Source organism: Suncus etruscus, chromosome 10 (assembly GCF_024139225.1).
Source record: "Suncus etruscus isolate mSunEtr1 chromosome 10, mSunEtr1.pri.cur, whole genome shotgun sequence".
Classification (NCBI taxonomy): domain Eukaryota; kingdom Metazoa; phylum Chordata; class Mammalia; order Eulipotyphla; family Soricidae; genus Suncus; species Suncus etruscus.
In genome coordinates, this window is record NC_064857.1 from 29143577 (window position 1) to 29166792 (window position 23216).

A 23216-nucleotide genomic window follows, 5' to 3' on the forward strand; every position below is an offset into this window, starting at 1 on the left:
ACCAAACAGGTGCAAGACTACTAAGTAGTAGGTCAGATACAGAGGGGACCACATATTCTAGCCACCCTGGGGGTGAGGGAAGAGGAAATGGGAGGGAGGACAAAAAATGGAGGTATAGGGAAGACAATCTGGAGATGGGAATCCCCCTTGATTTTATGTAAATATGTACCTAAAATAATATTGTCAACAATATGTAAGCCACGATGATCAAAATAAAAATTATATTTAAAAAAAAATTCACCAAATTGAAGAAATAGGATATTTGAGAAAGTGGCTCAAAAATGATCATCTAAATAAAAACCTAAGAACAACATTCAAGTTGAGTTTTAGTTAAGTAAGATGATTTCTATCCATTAAAAATTTTCATGTGTTTGTCACCAAAATCATGGGCTATGTCTAGCTGTGTAGGTTTATAAGCAAATCTTTTTTTTTTCTTTTTTTTTTTTGGTTTTGGGTCACATCCGGCAGTGCTCAAGGGTCATTTCTGGCTTTATGCTCAGAATCGTTCCTGGCAGGCTCGGGAGACCATATGGGATGCTGGGATTCGAACCACCATCCTTCCGCATGAAAAGCAAACACCTTACTCCATGCTACCTCTTTGGCCCCAGCAATTCTTAAATAAAAGGTCTGACTACAAAGGAATAAATATAATTAGATCTGATCCCCTTGATCCAAAAGCAGCTTTTTTTTTTTTTTTTTTGCTGTTGTTTAATACTGAGCTTCTTTGGGGGTGGGGGGAATGAACTTTGAACCATCTCTCCAGGCCTCAACAGTGAATTTCCTAAAAAATTCCAGATTTTTCAGAACATTCATAAAATGTTCTGCTACCAGAAAGGATAGGTGAGCTTTACATTAAAAACTACTGTGGCGGGAAAGAACACAGCAGCCTTGCATTTAGCTGACCCAGGTTCAATCCCTAGCACTGTAAAGTCTGCTGAGTCTTGTCAGGAGTGACCCCTGAGCACAGTACCATGAATAAGCCAAATATCACTGGCTGTGGCTCCCAAACCAAAGCAAAAAATGAAAAAATATAAAACCCCAAATACTTGAAAGGACCATGGAGACAGCTCAAGGGGATCTACAGTACTGTCTTGAAAGCGTGAGACTTTTGAGTGTGAGCTCCAGCACCTCAATGGCTCCCCCCAGTGCCTGTTGCCAAGCACTGGTAGACCTGGCATTGTTCTGCTTGGCCAGTGTAACCAACCATACACCAGGTTAAATAACATCCAAAAAGCTCTACACCCCCATCCCAAAACACATTTGCCTGCCAAAGAGAAAAAACAACTGACCCAGGTTTGATTCCCCAGAATCCTTCTATGTTTTTCCAAGCCCTGCCAGATGTGGTCCCCTCATACAGAGGCTGGAGATCCCTGAGCACCTAACCCCGGGCCAAAAACAAAAAAATTATATTTTAGCCCAAACACAATATAATATGATATGGCACAGCAGGTGAAGACAAGGGAAAAAATTACATTTTAGAAATTGGTATTAATAAACTACATAGTAGGGAGAATTAAATATGACTTACTATCCCACCACTGCCACAAAAAAAAAAATGACTACATCTGTAATGACTACATCTGGTATATTTAAAGAACTAGAATTAAATCGTTATTCAGGATACTTCCTGAAGGTGTATTTTATACTGAAAAATCATTTGTAAAAGACAATTTTATTTCTTCATGCTACTAGACTTTGTGTTTAATTACTAATACTATGGTTAATCAGTTTTGAAGATCCTGTGACAAGCTCAATATAAGAAAAAGAGGTCACTATTAAAACTAGAAATTCATTAGTAGTCAAAAGTTAGATACAATTCCAAGCTCAATCTTCAAATCAACATTAAACAGGCAAATATCTAAAACATTTTTTTTGTTTTGTTTTTGGGCCACACCCATTTGACGCTCAGGGGTTACTCCTGGCTATGCGCTCAGAAATCGCCCCTGGCTTGGGGGACCATATGGGACTCCAGGGGATTGAACCGCAGTCCTTCCTTGGCTAGCGCTTACAAGGCAGACACCTTACCTCTAGCGCCACCTCCCCAGCCCCTAAAACATTTTTAAAATCTAGCTAAGAGTAAAATGCATACCTAATATTATCAAACAGGTTTCAAGAATTTATAAAAATTACATTTTTAAGAATTATTGCTGGAGGTACACATTATATTCTACAATGAAGAATTTAATGTGAACATATGTTGTAAACCAAAATGAATTTCAACAGAGAATAGGGAGCTAATTCAAAGGACTGAAGGGCAGGCTTCACACTCAGGCCCTGAGTTCAAACCCTGCCAACCCATGATCTCCTGTGAACTTTTGGGTTCCTATGCTCCAATACTGTTGAGTAAGCCCTTAAAGAAGTTTCAATGGACTATCTAAAGAAGGCATTAACACTAATGCTTATTGAAGAATAGCTAAAACTTTAATCTCCAGAATAAGGATTCAATGAACCTACACCAATTTCTCTGTCATTTCACCTAAAGGAGAAAGTCTCTGATATTATAGGGAGAAAATGATGAATGAATTCTAATCTAGGGGGATATTGGGATTTAGTATTAATATTGTTACTGAAAAATATTTAAAATCTGCAGTCACACCCAACAGTGCCCAGGAGGGTACTTCTAGTTCTGTGTTTGGAGATCTCTCCAGAACATGCTAGGGGTTGAGTATCATTAGAAATCAAATCTAGGCCTCCTACATGTAAAGCATTGTTCAGCCTAATGAACCATCTCTATGGCATGGGGATCCTTCTATCTTTTATTAATAAATAATTTAATTGACTCACCAAAAGATACATTTACAAAGTTGTTCATAATTCAATCTCAGTCATACAATATACAATAACCTTCACAGTTCACATTTCCACCACCAATGACCCCAGTTTTCCTCCTGCCCCCCATGTTTTCTCTCTCTCTCTCCTTTTATACACTGTAGTTTTCAGTATTATTACTGAAGGGATATCACTTTACCTCCTTTTTTTTTTTTTTGGTTTTTGGGCCACACCCGGTAACGCTCAGGGGTTACTCCTGGCTATGCGCTCAGAAGTTGCTCCTGGCTTGGGGGACCATATGGGACGCCGGGGGATCGAACTGTGGTCCGTCCAAGGCTAGCGCAGGCAAGGCAGGCACCTTACCTCTTGCGCCACCGCCCGGCCCCTCTTTACCTCCTTTTAATACTCAGTTCTTGTCCAGAATTATCATTTCTATCACTGTCATAAGGGTCCCTTCTCTGCCCTAATTGCACTCCTTACTATTTGTAGCAAATTTCATACCTATACACTGTTCCTCTGGCTCTCTCTTCTGCTGCTTTTGAGAACCTTTAGTCTTTTTTGTTTGTTTCTTTTTGCTTTTGAGTCACACCCAGCAGCGCTCAGGGGTTACTCCTGGCTCTATGCTCAGAATTTGCTCCTGGCAGGCTCAGGGGACCATATGGGATGCCAGGATTTGAACCGACGACCTTCTGATTGCAAGGCAAACGCCTTACCTCCATGCTATCTCTCTGGCCCCCAGATCCTTTAGTCAACTACAACTTAAAACAAGGGGTTTTGTTAGTGTCCCAAATAAGAAATTTAAAATAGAAATAAAAGGCACCATGCAGTTGATGAAAAGTAAAGGATTAAGAAGGATGTATTTTAAAAATAAATAAATAAAATAAAACATGGCCCAGAGAGATAGCACAGCAGTGTTTGCCTTGCAAGCAGCCGATCCAGGACCTAAGGTGGTTGGTTCGAATCTCAGTGTCCCATATGGTCCCCCTTGCCTGCCAGGAGCTATTTCTGAGCAGACAGCCAGGAGTAACCCCTGAGCATCGCCGGGTGTGACCCAAAAACCAAAAAAATAAAAAAATAAATAAATAAAATAAAACAGAACTTTAGGGGCCGGCGAGGTGGTGCTAGAGGTAAGGTGTCTGCCTTGCAAACGCTAGCCAAGGAAGGACCGCAGTTCGATCCCCCGGCATCCCATATGGTCCCCCCAAGTCAGGGGCGATTTCTGAGCGCTTAGCCAGAAGTAACCCCTGAGCATCAAATGGGTGTGGCCTGAGAAATAAAAAAAAAAAAAAAAAAGGAGGGTGTATTTAGAGACAAAAACCTGGGTTTTTTTTTTAATTAGAATCTAATTAATTCTGCCACATATTAACTATAACTTGGGAAAGTGGGTTAGCTTTGCTAAGTACTTTTTTCATGAATGAAAATAAAGGTAAAAGAAGTTTATGAGCCAAATAATAACAATTATTATTATTACTAAAACAAGAAATAAAGAATTCAGAGGAATACTACAATATAATGATAATGCCTGTATTTCAAGCATCTGGTTCTAACTTCAAACCCATCAGTGCCCCCGCTTGTGTTAAGTGTTATCCTGGAAGCTCTGCCTTATCTGCTGCCTGCTGTCTGTCTGTGGATATACCACAATCAATTTCTGAACACAAATCCACACAACAGCAGGTGTGTGTAAGCACCACAATGGGGTGTGATTCCCATCATGCACTAAAACTGAAAAATTAAGATGTAATTGGGGTCCGGAGAGATAGCACAGCGGCATTTGCCTTGCAAGCAGCCGATCCAGGACCAAAGGTGGTTGGTTCGAATCCCGGTGTCCCATATGGTCCCCCTTGCCTGCCAGGAGCTATTTCTGAGCAGCCAGCCAGGAGTAACCCCTGAGCACCGCCGGGTGTGGCCCAAAAATAAATAAATAAATAAATATCTTGATTGGTACATACATATCTTCCTGAACTTAGGAAAAAGAGCCAACATACATAAACAACCCAAATGTTCAGCAAAAGATGAACAAACACAGAAGCTGTGATGGAAACACAATAGAATACTACACAGCCTTGAGAAAAGATGAAGTCATGCAACTGCATCCCTTATGAAGTCATCCCAGATGAAATCATTCACTGCAACTGGCCTGGGACTAAAGGGTTTCAAATTAAGTGAAATAAGACACAAGGACAATACCAAATGATCTCACTCATCTGCAGTATATAGAAACAAAATGAGAAAAAAAAAAAGGTCCAGCTCACGATATGAAGCTTACCACAAAGAGTGGTGAGTGCAGTTAGAGAAATAACTATACTGACAACTAACATAACAATGTGAATGAATGAGGGAAGTAGAAAGCCTGTCTCAAATACAGGCGGGGGGGGGGGGGGGAGAGGGGGAATAGGGAGGTGGGATATTTGGGGCATTGGTGATGGGAATGTCGTACTGGTGAAGGGGTAGTGTTCTTTATATGAGTGAAACCCAACTACAATCATCAAATTGTATAAAGACAGTAATAAAGAAAAAATTAAAAATTAAAAAGAAAAAACAAAAACAAAACAAGGAATGAATATACAGTACTAAACTATTGGCCTTAGATTACAAAACAGATTATTGAGCAGTGGGAAAGGAAGTGGACTAGAAGTAATATACAGGCAATGAAAGAGGGTTGTGGAGCACTTGAGTGGTGGTAAAGATGCAGTAGCTTTGTACATCAAAACTATAAATGTCAACACTATTGTAACCATGTTAGCTAAACAAAAACAATTAGTTTAAGTTTGCATTACTATACAGTGCAACAAATTCCTTAACCATTACTTCAGGGGGCGGAGAGATAGCACAGCGGCAGTGCATTTGCCTTGCACATAGCCGATCTGGGGGGGACCAGTTCGATTCCCAGCATCTCATATGGTTTCTCCATGCCTGCCAAGAGCGATTCCTGAACACAGAAGTCAGGAGTAACCCCTGAGTGCCACCAGGTGTGACCCAAAAACAAAAACAAACAAGCAAAAAAAAAGAATTACTTCAAACCCAACTATCCTATAGTTATTGCTTACCTGGATCAAAATTATCACCAAATATCCTCTTTGCTGGAATCTTAGGGGCCATAGCAGGAAACTGTTTCTTCAACTAAAATTTAAAAAGTAATAGTGACTTAGTTTTATAAATCTTCTAGTAATACAAACATCAAACAAAATAAAATTAGATATCTAAGAAAATCCTTAAAGCTTATTGGGGGGGGCAGAAGATAGCACAGCAGGTGGGGTTTGTCTTATACATATCCAACCCAGGTTCAATCTCTGGTATCCCATATGTTCTCCTGAGCCTGCCAGGAGTAACCCCCTGACCGCCTCCAGGTGTGGCTCAAAAACAAAACAATAAATAATAGAAAAAGGAAAAAAAAAAGACATGTTAAGGCAAGAGGCATAGCATAGCAGATAGGGCACTTGCCTTGCACACAGCGACTTAGGTTCTATCCCCAACATCCTATATAGTCCTCAGAAAACCACCAGGAGCACAGAGGGAAGAATAACATCTGAGCACCTCTGGGTATGGCCCCAAAGCAAACAAACAAAATAGAAAATCCTTAGGACATTCTTGTAAATATATCGTGATCAAATGTACAATATTTATATATCTGTGCCACCATTTTCTTTTTTTTTTTTTTTTTTTTTTTTGGTTTTTGGGCCACACCCGGTAACGCTCAGGGGTTACTCCTGGCTATGCGCTCAGAAGTCGCTCCTGGCTTCTTGGGGGACCATATGGGACGCCGGGGGATCGAACCGCGGTCCGTCTCCTAGGCTAGCGCAGGTAAGGCAGGCACCTTACCTCCAGCGCCACCGCCCGGCCCCACCATTTTCTTACCTATAAAATGGAATTTATTTTTAATTTATTTGTTTGATTTGGGGCCACACACAAAAAATGATACTGGGTGTGATCCCCAAAAAAGTATATATCTGTGGACAAATCTATTTTTTAATTAATTTCTTAATTTAAGCACCGCGGTTACAAACATGTTCATAGTTGGGTTTCAGTCATAAAATGTACACGTCCCTTCACCAGTGCAACCTTCCCACCACCAATGTCCTCCATCTTCCTCTTTCCCCACCACCCCTGCCAGTCCTCTGAACAGACATTCTATTACTCTCTCTCATTATCATTGCCATGGTAGTTGATAGGGTAGTTATTTCTCTAATTGTGCTCACATTCTTTATGGTAAGCTTCCTATCATGGGCTGGTCCTTCTGGCCCTCAACTCTAGTGCCTCTGGGTATAAAAAATTATCTATTACAAGACACTTAGATTTATCAAGCAGACACATAAACACTGACTTAATATGTGATAATCAAATATTATCAACCTGCAATAACATATAAATATATTTTTTGTAAAAATGATTTATTTCTGGTGCCCGAGTGGCCCCAGGGTCAGTGCCTAGGGATGAACCTCAGAGCAAAGACTTTGAAACACAATTTTTTTTTGTTGTTTTTTTTTTTGGACCACACCCAGCCCTGCTCAGGGGTTACTCCTGGCTGTCCGCTCAGAAATAGCTCCTAGCAGGCACGGGGGACCATATGGGACATCTTTGGGACCGGCTGCTTGCAAGGCAAACGCCACTGTGCTATCTCTCCGGGCCCTTTGAAACACAATTTTGACCAGTTTTTATAGGGCAACTTTTTTTTTTTTTTTTTTGGTTTTTGGGCCACACCCGGCGGTTCTCAGGGGTGACTCCTGGCTGTCTGCTCAGAAATAGCTCCTGGCAGGCACGGGGGACCATGTGGGACACCGGGATTCGAACCAACCACCTTTGGTCCTGGATCGGCTGCTTGCAAGGCAAACGCCACTGTGCTATCTCTCCGGAACCAACTTTTTTTTTTAATAATAGTTAATCCCATGACAGTATACTTCAGGGGTGGAGAAATCCTGTATCTCCTAGGCCAAAGGAATTCCCCCTATAATATCTCCAATAGTTACTGTGCCTATGCAGGAAGAAAAAAAAAGGCACAAAATAATCATTTTTCCACATATAAATTTATTAATTGATTTTTTTATTGACGTCTTTATTTTGGTGTAGATATTAAAGTTGATGTCTCCAATTTTATTTTATTTTATCTTTCTTTTTTTTTTTTTTTTTTTTTTTGTGGTTTTTGGGTCACACCCGGCAGTGCTCAGGAGTTATTCCTGGCTCCAGGCTCAGAAATTGCTCCTGGCAGGCACGGGGGACCACATGGGACGCTGGGATTCGAACCGATGACCTCCTGCATGAACGGCAAATACCTTACCTCCATGCTATCTCTCCAGCCCCTTATTTTATCTTTCTCTCTCTTTTTGTACTCTGGCATGGTTTGATTTCAGAACCGAGACTATTGAGTGGTGCTTGTCTTTATTGCTGTAGTGCTCACTGGATATTTAATTTGATATTTCTTTCTGTATTGATATGGTGTTTCAACTACCTTTTTCATGTCCTCGCTCAAACTGAGGTTAAAAGCCTCTAGAAGGACTCCGCCATGTTAAGATTATTTGATTTAATTTATTTTATTTTATTTATTTTTATTTTTTCTTATTTTTTACTCCATTCTATGCTTTTCTTTCCTTCAAACAAAACCATATAACTCGAATTATCGAGCTCCACCTCTCAAATAGAGGGGGAAACAAGGGAGGGTACCAGGACCAAACAGATATATGATCGCTAATAGTAAGCTAGACAAAGAGGGGACCACCTACTCTAGCAGCTGGGGGGGGGGGTGTTGGGGGGATATGGTTGCAGGAAGGAAACGGAGATGGGGGGAGGACAAATTTGGTGATGGGTATTCCCCTGATTCAATGTTAATATGTACCTAAAATAGTACTGTGAAAGATATGTAAGGCAATATGATCAAAATAAAAATTAAAACATATAAATATTTTAAGTATCTTTATCTACTTTGATATGTACAGTAAAATCTTGCAGATAAAATGGAATGATATCCACAATCTGCTTCAGCTGGATAAGGACAGAGATAAAACAAGAAAGGTAAGGTAGTGTTTATAGTTCAATGGATAGAACACTGTTTCATTTTTCTTTTCTTTTTTTTCTTTGTTTTTTGATTTTTGGGTCACACCTAGCAACACTCAAGAGTTATTCCTGGCTCTACGCTCAGAAATCGCTCCTGGCAGGCTCAAGAGACCACATGGGATGCCGGGATTTGAACCACCGTTTTACTGCCTCCATGCTAGGCCCCTCATTTTTCTCTATTTGTGCCAGTCTCTACTACATGTACTCAAAAGTTCTACAAATGGAATGTTTTCCAAATGCAAACTAAAGCCATAAAATACCTTACAGATTGAAATTTTCACTTTTCGTCTTTTCCTTTACTCTGAAAGAAGCATAGGGAAAGATTGTTTTCTTTCTTTTCAACTCAATGTTTTCAACTCTTCAAACCCAAACTGGATCTAATCTCACTTTATAGTTTCAAAGATCACAAATGAAGCCATTTCTCTTTCATTTCCTACTGTCCCTTACCACAGAAGAAAGAACTGGAAGGAATTATATAAATGAGAGAAGTAAATACAGGAAATGGTGAAATAAAAAAATATGGAAAAGGGAAGAGACATATAAGGAATATGAGAAATGAATGATAAAACTCAAATACATGTTAAATTTTTCCAAAACTCTTTTGAGATGAGGGGTTTGAATGTACAAGGTAGGGGAAGTGGTCAACGCAGAATTTTCCAAAGTACCAATAAAGCAGTAACTATACAAATCATGAAACTATCCTCAGAATTTAATTTTTTAATTTATCTAAGAAAAGCTAAGTCTTTCGGGGGTGCAGAAGCTTTAGCTTTTTTTTTTTTTTTTTTTTTTTTGGTCACACGTGGCAGCACTCGGGTTATTCCTGGCTCTATGCTCCTGGCGGGCTTGTGGAACCATATGGGATGCCTGGATTCAAACCACCTTACCTCCATACTATCTCTCCGGCCCCACTGATTTCCTTTCTTTCATTGCTAGATCACTGAACACACCTATGAAGCCAGTAACATGGAGTATTTGTCTGTAATTGTCTTCAGTGTATTCCATGAAATTCTCTAGTTCATTTTAACTGTGGTGCTTGATGTAAAATAATGATTCAAATTCATTCTTCAGCATTTCCAGTTTTCCCAGCACCATTTATTAAAGAGGTTTTTCTTTCTTCATTTTATGCAGCTGCCTACTCTGTTGCCTATGAACTAGTCACACATCTCAGACTTCATTGTTGGGCACTCCATTCTAATGAAGAACTGAGAATGGTCAGTGTCTCCTTTTATCCCAATCCCATACTGTTTTGATTACAATAGCCTTATAAAAGCATAGTTTAACATAAGAATACCTCCTCTCTTTTTATCTTGGGATTGTCTGAACTATTTAGAAGTGCAGTGACTCCATAGAATTTTATTTATTTATTTTATTTTATTTATTTTTTAACATAACCTGTGTTCGGGGTGTTCGGGGGTTATTCTTTATGGTGCTTGGGGGACCATATGCAGTAGCAAGGAGTCACTGGACCTGGACCTGGCGCTCCCAAATGGAAAGTACATGCTTGGCACTTAGAATTAGCTTCTCTGATCATATAATTATACGTGTATTTCCTCTATGTCCTTGAAGAATGTAGTAAAAATTTTGACAGGGATTATATGAAACATGTATAATGCCTTATGCTGAACACCCCTCCTCCTTCCCTTCCTGTTCTCAGGGAACCACATGATACTGAGGCACTTCAGCCATTAAGCCGCTCCCCACAGAATGGTCATTTTGTTAAGTTTTCCAAAAACTGACACTGAATATTTTTCTGAGAGGGGGGAGGCTGGAGCCATACCCAGGGGTGAGGCCTTACTCCAGGCTCTGCTCTCAGGATTTATTCTTGTAGGGCTAGAGGGACCAACCGAGGATTGAACCTGGATTGATCACATACAAGGCAAGCACCCTACCACCTACTGTGCTATTGTTTCAACCCCTATTTTTCTATTTCTTTGGGTCATCTCATGTATAGTTTTCAATGTTTAAGTCCTTCATATCTTTTGCTGAGTCCTATGTATCTTATTCTTTTTTGATAAAACAGTAATTTTTTGGGGAGGTCACACCCGGCTGTGCTCAGGAGTTACTACTGTCTCAAAAATCGCCCCTGGCAGGCTCGGGGGGCCATATAAAATGCCAGGATTCGAACCACTGTACATCCTGAGTCAGCTGCGAGCAAGACAAATGCCCTGTCACTGCTCTCTCTCCAGGCCCAATTAATAACTTTTAATACTTTTTACTAAGGCAGAACTAACTTCTAAGAACACAAATAATTAAATGTTTTAGAGGTACATGTTATCATGCCATGCCCACCACCCACATACACACATTTATGTGAAGTTTGGAATTCAGAGCAGTCTTAATCTGTTCTAGAACATTCAACTTAGGAAATGTTCTTTGGCATCCTACTCAGAAAGGCCTTTTTTTTTTTGGCTACATCTTGTTGAGCTCAGGGGATCAGATGAGATGCTGAGAATGAATCTGGGTTGACTACATGCAAAGCAAAAACCCTACTCACTGTATTATCTCTCTGGCCATCAGCAGGACCTTTAAAGGTAGTAGGTTCCATAAACATCACTCCCAATGTATGATCTGGCTTGTGTTACAAGACCATGAGCTCTTGCTTACTACTTCTGAGAGTACTTCTATTTGTAAAGAACCAATATAGTTAGGCCTTTGAAAATCAATGTTCATTTCACTTGCTATAGTACTTAAAATGTGAAGACTTGGGTCAGAGAGAATACAAAGGTTAAGGCACTTTCTTTGCTTTAGCTATCCAATCCAGTAACACATAAGGTCCCTTAAGTCCCCCAAGAGTGACCCCTGAATATAGAGCCAGGAGTAACCTTTGAGCACTACCAGGTATGGCCCTCCCAGCACAAAAATAGACTTCTTTTTTTTTTTTTTTTTGGTTTTTGGGCCACACCCATTTGACGCTCAGGGGTTACTCCTGGCTATGCGCTCAGAAGTCGCTCCTGGCTTGGGGGACCATATGGGACACCGGGGGATCGAACCGCGGTCCGTCCTAGGCTAGTGCTGGCAAGGCAGACACCTTACCTTTAGCGCCACCGCCCGGCCCCGACTTCTTTTTTTTTTGTTCTGTTTTTGGGCCACACCCGGTAACACTCAGGGGTTACTCCTGACTATGCGCTCAAAAGTTGCTCCTGGCTTGGGGGATCGAACCTCGGTCCGTCCAAGGCTAGCGCAGGCAAGGCAGGCACCTTACCTTTAGCGCCACCGCCCGGCCCCAAAAATATAGACTTCTTTCTTTTTTTTTAACTTTATTAGCTCCATTGTAAATCACAATGGTTTCAGTAAAAAATTAAGAATTCAGGCCCAGAGAGATAGCACAGCGACGTTTGTCTTGCAAGCAGCCGATCCAGGACCAAGGTGGTTGGTTCGAATCCCGGTGTCCCATATGGTCCCCCGTGCCTGCCAGGAGCTATTTCTGAGCAGACAGCCAGGAGTAACCCCTGAACAACACCGGGTGTGGCCCAAAAACAAACAAACAAAAAAATTAATAATAATAAAATAAGAATTCTAAAATAACATGTATTTTAAGCTGCATGACTAGTTTCATCTTTATTAGTTTAGTGCAGTGCTTCTCAATTATTTTGTCATGCCCCCCTAGAAAGAAAACATATTTAGCACCCCCCACGCGACTGTAAATAGTATCTTTATTAAAAAAAATAATAATAAAAACTTTAGGGGCCGGAGATATAGCATGGAGGTAAGGCATTTGCCTTTCAAGCAGGAGGTCATCGGTTCAAATCCCGGCATCCCATATGGTCCCCCGTGCCTGCCAGGAGCAATTTCTGAGCCTGGAGCCAGGAATAACTCCTGAGCACTGCCGGGTGTGACCCAAAAACCACAAAAAAAAAAAAAAAAAAAAAACAAAAAAACTTTAACCTGTAAAACAAAAATATATAAAATAATTTGATCTGATTTTTTAATCAGAAGTGATGTCTGGATTAATGGCTACAATGAGCACGTCTTGCAATGCATAGCTTTTCAAAGCGGGGTTTGAAGCAGGACACAGTAACTCTCAGCTCCAGAGACATCCAGAGACATAAATATGGGGCTTAGCTTGTTATGACAGTGTTTGCTGAGGTCAAATGCACCCCCCCCTTTATGGAGCCTCGTGCCCCCCCTGGGGGGCACACCCCACTATTTAAGAACCACTGGTTTAGTGTGAGCTGTCAAGTGTTCTTGCTACCCCTTTTGTCAAAAATTAGAATGGTTTTGAAAAACCTCAAGCTTTTGTTAGTTTATCTGATATGTATTAATTAGTATTTCAAATTAATTACTTTTTTTGGATCACACCAGGCAGTGCTCAGGGATTACTCCTGGTTCTGTGCTTAGGAAACATTTCTGGAGATGCTCTGGGGACCATATAGGATGCCAGATATCAAACCTGGGTCAGCTTCATGCAAGCCAAATGCACTACCCCAAATTTATCAATCTTATTATGCACTCTTCTACATGTTATGAACAAAAATCTGCAACTTACAGTATTGTAAAGCTTGTCAAACTCTGCATATCTCCTGAAGACAAACCATTCACTTCTGCCCACAGAGACCAGAACCTTATAAACCTGTAGAAATAAAAAACATGAATTAAATTGGATTGAAAATATCCAATATTCGCAAGGATGACACGCAAATTCGTGAAGCGTTCCATATTTTTAATTGCACATGGATTCTGTTTTATTCAAAATAAAAAAAAATATAAAAAAAAGAAAATATCCAATATTATTAACATGTAAAATGCTATTAATTTGCTAATATGGAAAATAATATTTGAAACTGAGATTGTATTAACTTCTACATTGACCTTCTAAATCAATGTAGAGGCAGCTAACTCTTGGTTCTACACTCAGAGATCACTCTAGGCAAGCTTGTGGGACCATATAGATTCCAGGGATCAAAGCCAAGTCAGCTGCATTCAAGGGAAAGTGCCCTATCCACTGTTCTATTTCTCTGACCTTACCAAACACAAAACTTTCATGTAAAGGCACCTGTTAGGATGGCAGGCTGAAGTAGGAATGAGGGGAGGTATAGGATGGACTCTGGAAACATTGGTGAAGAGATTGACACTGGTGGTAGGACTGGTGCTGAAACACTGTATGTCTAAAATGCAACTATGAGTAACAGCAAATCACAATGCTTTCAAATGGCAGGTTTCACAAAAATCTGTAAAGCAATTATTGTAATGTGAAATTATCTTTTTTTTTTAGAGGGTAGAAGAAGGAAGCATACCCTGTGGGGCTTAGAGGATCAGACAGTACTTGGAATTCAGAGCTCCTGCATGCAAATCTTGTGCTCCAGCCCTTTGAGCTACCTCCCTGACTGGAGTCAAGACTTTTTTAAAAAATAAACATTTTTTTAATGTCCACCTTGCCCAATTACAGAATCTCCAGTGCCTAAATTGGTGATGACATAACTCAGAAACTCAATTATTTTAGTGACTAAATAAAAGTATAAATTAGACTTGGCTTAAGACAAGACACCTTAAAATGCACTGTATTTCTTCACTGAAGCTACATATTATCTAAAAAACATATCAGAGGATAGGAGACATCAAAGTGGTGAGGGTACATGCATGCCTAACCCTAGTTTGAGTTCTGCTGTCCCCTGGATCCCCATACATACTGGGTGAACACCTGATGACCAGAGCACCACCAGGTATGACCTTGGCAGACCCCTTGGGTGTTTTCCTCGCCCGAGGAGGTCACCAGGGTTCAATCCCTGGCATCCCTTATTGTCCCCGGAGCCTGGCAAGCATAATTTCTAAGCAAAGAGCCAGGAGTGCTGATGGGGGCAGCCCCCAAAACAAACAAAAACATACATCAGTGTTTTAAGTAAAGATGCATAGGCTGTCTTAATTTTACTCCCTTCTCATATATGAGCACATTGTTTTTTCAGCTTGGCAAGCTGGTTATGGGAGTTGAGGTGTTCCCTTTCATTGTTTGTTTTGCCACACTCAACGTTGCTCAGGGGTTACTCCTGGCTCTGCACTAAGATTATCACTCCTGGTAGGCTCAGAGGACCATATGGAATGTTAGGGATCAAACTAGGGTCCATTCAACCTTACCGCTGTGCCATCACTCTGGCCCCACTTTGTTTTTTAAGTTGATGTCTGACCATGCAGTAACTTGGTGAAGCCTGAGTACAGAGTGACTGGTCTGGCAAACAGGCAGTGATTGGATTGATTCCACCCTGGCATCAGTTATTAATTGTTGCACTAAATAATTAAGGATTGAGCTGGATGGCGATGGATGGAGGCCTTTGTGCTTAGGCCCCAGCCACGTGGCTTCATCCCCCATCCAGCCGGCGGGTTCCAGGCCCAGGTGAACCGCGTAATGAAGACTCACTCACAGGCAGGCTTCAGGAAGCATCATCTTTATTCATGCCCTATTCACCACATGTGTGTGGCCTATCTCATAACCTTTTAAGCATTCAGCCATTTTACGCTACCCTGCGTCTTAACCCTTTCAGCCATCTTCCCTTTGGCCTCCATCCTGGTCCAAGACCAGAAACAGAGACCCCAAAGCCAGCGAGCTCAGCAGGGCCGAAAGGCGCCCGAATCCCCTCAGTCCAAGGCTTATCTAACTTTTCCAAGACCCCTCCCAGGAATGGGCCGGGTCTTGCAGGTAAGGTCACACCTAATATCTGGTTCCCAAGACCCCTCTTAGAAATGGGTGGGTCTTAGGTATCTACACCAAATCCAGGGTCTCAGGTACACCAACAATTAATAAACTAACTTATGATATTCTTTGTTGGGTGGTCAGACCAATAGCAACTCAATGCTGACCCAATTCTTCTTGGATTTTGAAATCAATGAGGCTCTCCTGCATCCTTCACTGTCTCCTTTCTCAAATGGTGGACCAAGCAGTTAAGTTCCATTTGAAAGCTTGAGTAAACTGTTTAGGGCAGTTGAAAAAGTTGGGAGTTAAATTGAATACCCCCCCCCTTTTTTTTTTTGGTTTTTGGGTCACACCTGGCAGCACTCAGTGGCCACTCCTGGCTTTACGCTCAGAAATCGCCCCTGGCAGGCACAGGGGACCATATGGGATGCCGGGATTCGAACCACCATCCTTCTGTATGAAAGGCAAACGCTTTACCTCCATGCTATCTCTCCAGCCCCAAATAACCCTTTATTCATTTACGTTATTTAAAAAAAACTGCTCTATTTATGCACTGTCATTAAAAAATTATTCATTGTCAGGTTTCAGTCACACAATGTACACTATCCTTCACCAGTGCACTCTTCCTGTCACTGATGTCTCCCGTTTCCTTCCCACCCTTCAACCCTGCCTGTTTTTAGGGCAGGCAATTTGCTTCTCTCTCTCTCTTTCTTTTCTGTCACCATAATTTGCACTACTGTTAATGGAGGGGGGTGCCTTACATGTCACTTTCTCCCCTTTCAGCACCCAGTTCTTGTCTAGAGTGATCAATTCCAACTATCATTGTCTTAATAGACCCTTCCCTACTCTAACTGCACTCACCACTCTTTGTGGTCCCTGGAATGAATCCTACTTGGTTATGCTGTGTAAGTTTCTTGATCAGTTGTTGTATTCTATTTGCTAGTATTTTGTTGAGGATATATGCATCCGTGTTCATCAAAGATACAGGGCAAATAATTTCTTTTTGTAACAACCATCACATTGACATTTTATTTGTTATTTAATGTTCATTCCCTGAATAGCATGCAAAGTCCTCTGAAAGCAATGAGTTCCCTCACTTGTTTCACTAGTATCTAAACATAGAGATGCATTCACTAATTAGGGTTCAATGAAAAGTGACCGAAGGTTGTGTGTTAATAAAGGACTTTGTAGATCACAATTTCTTTTTTTTTTTTTTTTTTGGTTTTTGGGCCACACCCTGTGACGCTCAGGGGTTACTCCTGGCTATGCGCTCAGAAGTTGCTCCTGGCTTCTTGGGGGACCATATGGGACGCCGGGGGATCGAACCGCGGTCCGTCCTAGGCTAGCGCAGGCAAGGCAGGCACCTTACCTCCAGCGCCACCGCCCGGCCCCAGATCACAATTTCAATAAAATAAAATAATTTCCCCATCCCCGCTTTTTTTGGTGGTTTTTGGGTCACACCCGGCAGTGCTCAGGGGTTACTCCTGGCTCCATGCTCAGGGGTTACTCCTGGCTCCATGCTCAGAAATTGCTCCTGGCAGGCACGGGGGACCATATGGGACTCCGGGATTCTAACCGATGACCTCTTGCATGAAAGGCAAACGCCTTACCTCCATGCTATCTCTCCAGCCCCCTCCCCCCTTTTTTTAATAAAATAAAATTTTAAAAAGTTGTGTTATTATAGCTAATTACTACAATGCTGCCACCAGTTTTCAAGAAACTTGGTTCTAGTTAGCACAAAAATCCCCCAGCTTCCCTTGATAAGCACTTTATACTGAAGAAGAACAAAAACTGTGAAACTGAAATTTCTTTTGTTGTTTTGGGACCATACCCAGTGGTGCTTAGGGCTTACTCCTGTTTCTGTATTCAGGGATACACTCTTGATAGGGTTTAAGGGACCATATCGAGTGCCAGGTATCAAACAAGGTCAGATGCATGCAAGGCAGGTGCCAAATCATCTGTACTATCTCTCTTACCACTTATCTTTCCTCTCATCCTGCCCTCCATCAAGATCTATATGATTCTGGCCATAGCAAATGACTTATGCTTTATCTCAAATTAATTATCAAGTAGAGTTGGGCAATTTTTTCATACTACTTACTGGATGGGTGCTTATAAAGAAGACCAGTGAAAGGCTTTTTAAATTTAAAGACACTTTTCTAAAGGGGATGAAGGAGATCTCCGTATACAGAAACCAAACTATTAGCATAATAAATGCAATATCTTATCATACTCATTGGAAAACTGACTGCTAACACACACTGATATGCTGATTTAGCTCCTACCCACTATGCTTATTCTTTAGAAAGCCCTCTAATGGATGCTATAGTGATTTAAAAAAAAAGAGGGGCCGGGAAGGTGGCGCTAGTGCCTTGCGTAGGACAGACCACTGTTCAATCCCCCAGCGTCCCATATGGTCCCCCCAAGCCAGGGGCGATTTCTGAGCGCATAGCCAGGAGTAACCCTTGAGCGTCAAATGGGTGTGGCCCAAAAAACAGAAAAAAAAAGTAATTTTGGCCTTTAAAATAGAAAAAAGGGGGAGAGATAGCACAGCTGTAGCACGTTTGCCTTGCAGTGCTGACCCAGGACAAATGGTGGTTCAAATCCCGGCATCCTATATGGTCCCCTGTGCCTGCCAGGAGAATTTCTGAGGAGAGCCAGGTGTGGCCCCCCCCCCCAAAAAAAAAAAAAAAAAAGGAAAAAAGGAGATGAGAAATATGATTAAATATATCTGGAGTTGGGATTAACAGTATAGCAGATAGGGCAATTTGCCTTGCACATGGTCAACCCAAGTCAGATCATTATAGTCCCCATTAGTACCACCAGAGTAATTTTTGAGTGCAAAGCCAGGAGGATCACCAGGTATGGCCCCAAAGCAAGAGCAAAATTGTATGTGTATATATTATATATATACACATATGTATATATGCACACATATATATCTTCAATGACACGGGGAAGGTTAATGTCTTAAGATACAGCAAAAATATCGATGGTGGTTTTTGATTTTTTTTTTTCATTTGGGGGCCACACCCAGTGGTGCTCAAGGCTTACTCCTGGCTCTGAAAGCAGGGTAACTTCTAAAGGGCTCAAGTGTTGCCAGAGATAGAAACCAGGTTGGCTGTATGCAAAGCGTATGCCCTACCAGCTGTACTACTGCTCCAACCCCCTTCAGACAGTGAGGTTTTTTAGGTTGTTGTTTTTTTTTTTTTTTTGGTTTTTGGTTCATACCTGGTGACACTCAGGGGTTACTCCTGGCTATACTCTCAGAAATCGCTCCTAGCGGGGCCGGGCGGTGGCGCTGGAGGTAAGGTGCCTGCCTTGCCTGCGCTAGCCTAGGACGGACTGCGGTTCGATTCCCCGGCGTCCCATATGGTCCCCCAAGAAGCCAGGAGCAACTTCTGAGCGCATAGCCAGGAGTAACCCCTGAGCGTCACAGGGTGTGGCCCAAAAACCAAAAAAAAAAAAAAAGAAATCGCTCCTAGCTTGGGGGACCATATGGGACACCGGGAGATGGAACCAAGGTCTGTCCTAGATTAGCGCATGCAAGGCAAAGGCCCTATAGCCTGCACCACCGCTTCAGCCCCCAGACAGTGGGCTTTTATTTGCGGGGGGGGGGGGGGGGTTGGGCCACACCCGGTGATGCTCAGGGGTTACTCCTGGCTATGCGCTCAGAAATCGCTCCTGGCTTGGGGGACCATATGGGACGCCGGGGGATCGAACGGCGGTCTGTCCTAGGCTAGCGCAGGCAAGGCAGGCACCTTACCGCTAGCACCACTGCGCCGACCAGACAGTGGTTTTTAACATGGGATTATTCAATGACTCCCAGAGTTCATTTAACTCATTTACAGAAAAAAAAAAGAAAAAAAAAAGAAAAAAAAACATGTGTAGGTGTCAACTATCTATGTACACACACATACACACACATAAATACACATTTTCTGCTCAAGGCATCTATACATAGTTCAGTAAGCATCTCTAAGGGATTAGGTAAATAGGATCAACAAGGAAATTATATTGTTTCAGTTCCAGGTAAGATGATGGTATACATATCATTTAAAAGATGAGAAAAACCAAGATGTTTAGAGGTGGGAATAGGCTGTGAGGGAACTTTCTAGGTAAAGGAAGAAAAAAGCAGAAAAGAAAATATTAACTATATTCAAATTTTTGCCACTTGCTTTCAGGTATATTCTTACCGTAAATCTCTTCTTTTTCTCTCTGTGCTCATCAGAGCTGGGGATGCTTACACTTGGGCAGCTTTCCTTATAGTCCATGGTATAATCTCTTTGGCTTTTTGCTTCAAAAGGACACCAAAAACAATGAGTTCAAAAGAGGAGTCAGCAGAGAACAAATGCAGTCAGTTATTCCAAAACATAAAGTTTCTTGAGGTAATGGTCATATTCCATTATGTAACCTTAACAAAAACACAAAATGAACAGGTTAGCAAAACAATTTCAAAATACTATGATCTGTCATATTTTAAGACTATTCGATTTTTTTATGTTTTTTTTTGGGGGGGCCACACCCATTGACGCTCAGGGGTTATTCATGGCTATGCGATAAGAAATCGCTTCTGGCTTGGGGACCATATGGGATGCTGAGGGATCAAACTGCAGTCCATCCTAGGCTCCCGCCGGCATTGCAGCTGCCTTACTGCTCCACTCCACCACTCCAGCCCCATGTATTTGATATTTGGAATTGGCATCACTGATTTTATTCATGTTTCTTATCAGACTTATTTTATACATAGGGCTTACCAATGCAAGTTAAAACTTTAGTTTCTGGGGCCGGGAAGGTGGCGCTAGAGGTAAGGTGTCTGCCTTGCAAGCGCTAGCGTAGGACGAACCACGGTTCGATCCCCCAGCGTCCCATATGGTCCCCCCAAGCTAGGGGTGATTTCTGAGCGCATAGCCAGGAGTAACCCCTGAGCGTCAAATGGGTGTGGCCCAAAAACCAAAACCAAAAAAAAAAAAAAAAAACTTTAGTTTCTGTTATATCCCTCTCAAATATTATGCCTCAAATATCTGTTATATCCCTCTCAAATATTATGCCTCAAATATCTACATTACGACTAAAAATTCCAGTAACATATAATGCAGTTTATTCCAACTAGGAATTAACTACCTCTGAAAGGCTCTAATATGATGGATTAAAGTAATTTCACCAAAGTAGGACTATTAGATTTACTAAATCTAAAGAAATGATTTGCTTCAGATTAGGATCCTATGTAACAGTTGTTAGCTTCATATTTACAAATGTAGCTCCTGAGACACAGTTTAAGTAATTTCTTCACACAGGATTTGAACCCAGGCTGCCTGGTTCTAGAGTCCTGACTTTTGTTGTTGTTTCTGGGGACACATCCAGCAGTGCTTAGGGCTTACTCCTGGCTCTACGCTTAGGGTTCCTTTTTGGCAAACTCGGGGGGTCATATGAAGTGTTGAGGATCATTTGTGAGTCAAATGCCCTATCTGCTGTCAGTATTGCTTTGGCCTCAAGAGTCCAGACTCGGGCCGGAGCGGTTGCACAAGCAGTAGGGCATTTGTGTCTTGCACACGCTAATCTAGGAAGGACTGCAGTTTGATTCCCTGGCATCCCATATGATCCCCCAAGCCAGGAGCGATTTCTGAGCACATAGCCAGGAGTAACCCCTGAGCATCACTGGGTGTGGTCCAAAAAGCAAAAACAAACAAAAAAAGAGTCCTGACTCTTAACTACTATGGTATGTTGTATTTTATTCACTGTGGACAAGACTTAATGGAATTGCAAGTTATAGAGCTAGGGGCCAGAGTAATAGCACAGCAGGTGCTTTGCCTTGCACACAGCTGACCCAAGTTTGATCCCCAGCATCTCATATGGTCCCCTGAGCCTGCCAGGAATGATTTCTGAGTGCAGAGCCATAAGAAACCCAAGTTCCACCTGGTGTGACCACCCCCACCCCTGGAGAAAGTTAAAATAAAACAAAGACAAAAAAAAGTTATAGAGCTCTATTGCAGCAGATCTTCACATTTAACAAAATAACTGCAATGGTTTTAACATTTTAGCTAATGGCTCAAGATATCATCATGATGATAACTTCTGTACTCACAATAGCCTGTACTCTTTGCTGACACCAAATCAAGACTTGTTAGAGGTTTAATTTGCTAGTTCTCCTACATGTTTAATATCAGGTAGTCACTCTGATAGTTAATCGTTCTATTACACTCAAGCAACCATTTTAAATATGTATCAGCAAACACTAAATATGCAGATCAAACCTACTGCTAAGACACACCTGTAGCACGTGAATTTTTTGTTGTTGTTTTGGTGCCACGCTCAATACTGAGCAGGGCTTTCTCCTGGTTTTGCACTCTGGGGTCATTCCTGGTAGTGCTTGGGGGAACCACCTGTGAAAACATGGATCATATCTGGATCTGGTAGCTGAACTATGTCTCCATCCCCATCTACCATATAATAAGTGTCTACAAAAGTGCTTCCCATGAGATGATTCAAAACCTAATTTGTTGGTTTTTGTCCCCTGAACATACAGTCAGGTAAATTTTATGCAACTGAATTAAGTCTTTAGAAAATACAGAAATGTGGGGCCAGAGTGCTGGTGCAAGTGGTAGGGCATCTGCTTTGCATGCTCTGACCTAGGACAGATCGAGGTTTGATTCCCTGGTGTCCCACATGGTCCCCCAAGCCAGGAGCGATTTCTGAACACATAGCCAGGAGTAACCCCTAAGCATCACTGGGTGTGGCCCAAAATCCAAAAAGCAAGAAAAAAAAAAGAAAATATGAAAATGTAACAAGCACCCTCCTAAGTTCAGGGTAAAGTAATTAGGAATTAATAATATCCTAAATATGAGGCAGGAGAGATAGCACAGCAGTAGGGCATTTGCCTTGCATGCAGCCAACCCAGGATGGTGGTTCAAATCCCGGCAACCCATACGGTCCCCCGAGCCTGCCAGGAGCAATTTCTGAGCACAGAACCAGGAGTAACCCTGAGCATCACCAAAAAACAAACAAACAGAAGTATCCTAAATAAACCTCTATAAAGCAGCTTGGGGGGGGGGGTAGTACCTCAGTCACAAAAGTCTGCTGAAGAATTAGAACAGGTGAGAATCCACTGCTTTCCTGGATTTTCCTGGGCTAGTCTCATTCAGGAGCCCATGATCTATATATGCCCACCCTAATGTATCTCCAAGTGAATTAGAGAAAGGTTACTATACTAGACTTTCCACACCTGTCCCTGTAGAACAGGAGTCTTGGGATGGGAAATCCTGTTGCTGTTTCATATGTACGGACTAGCACAGCAGTCTTTGATCTCAGGTCCATGCGCAGCTATCAACCTCCCAATACAGAAAGACTGCAAAACCAAGGGCACGCACTTTGAACTGCTGTGAACCAGCTTGCGAACAGGTGTATGAAGGTTGAAGGGCTACCAGACTCTATAAGGGTTTAGTCACTTGCCTTGCAAAAGGCCAGAAATAAGTCCTGAGAATAGTCAAGTATGGCCAAATGACAAAAAAAGAAAAAGATAAAAGCTGAACCTTGTGTGTACAGCCCTCAAGAGCTGAATTGCAGGGTCCTGAGTGATAGCACAGCAGGTAGGAAGGGCACTTGCTATGTTAGATCCCTGGCATCCCATATGGTACTGAGCCAGGAGTCTGTAAGGCCAGGAGAAACTCAAGCACCATGGTGTAGTCCAAAAAAAAAAAAAACAAAACAAAAAGAAGCGCTGAACTACTGGCATCAAACACCAGGCCTTCCCTTTGGAAAAGTCAGTAAGATACAAAATAAA

At 41.8% G+C, this 23216-nt stretch overlaps 1 protein-coding gene across 1 annotated transcript in view; it reads right to left on the reverse strand.

Annotated features, from left to right (window-relative positions):
* The window catches only part of SGK3 (serum/glucocorticoid regulated kinase family member 3), a 96258-nt gene that overhangs the window by 52624 nt on the left and 20418 nt on the right, over positions 1–23216 (reverse strand). Inside the window, 4 exon segments of the mRNA XM_049781859.1 lie at positions 5817–5889; positions 13301–13384; positions 19633–19730; positions 19733–19850. Coding sequence (XP_049637816.1) covers positions 5817–5889; positions 13301–13384; positions 19633–19730; positions 19733–19835 — 358 coding nt within the window. The 5' untranslated portion in view covers positions 19836–19850.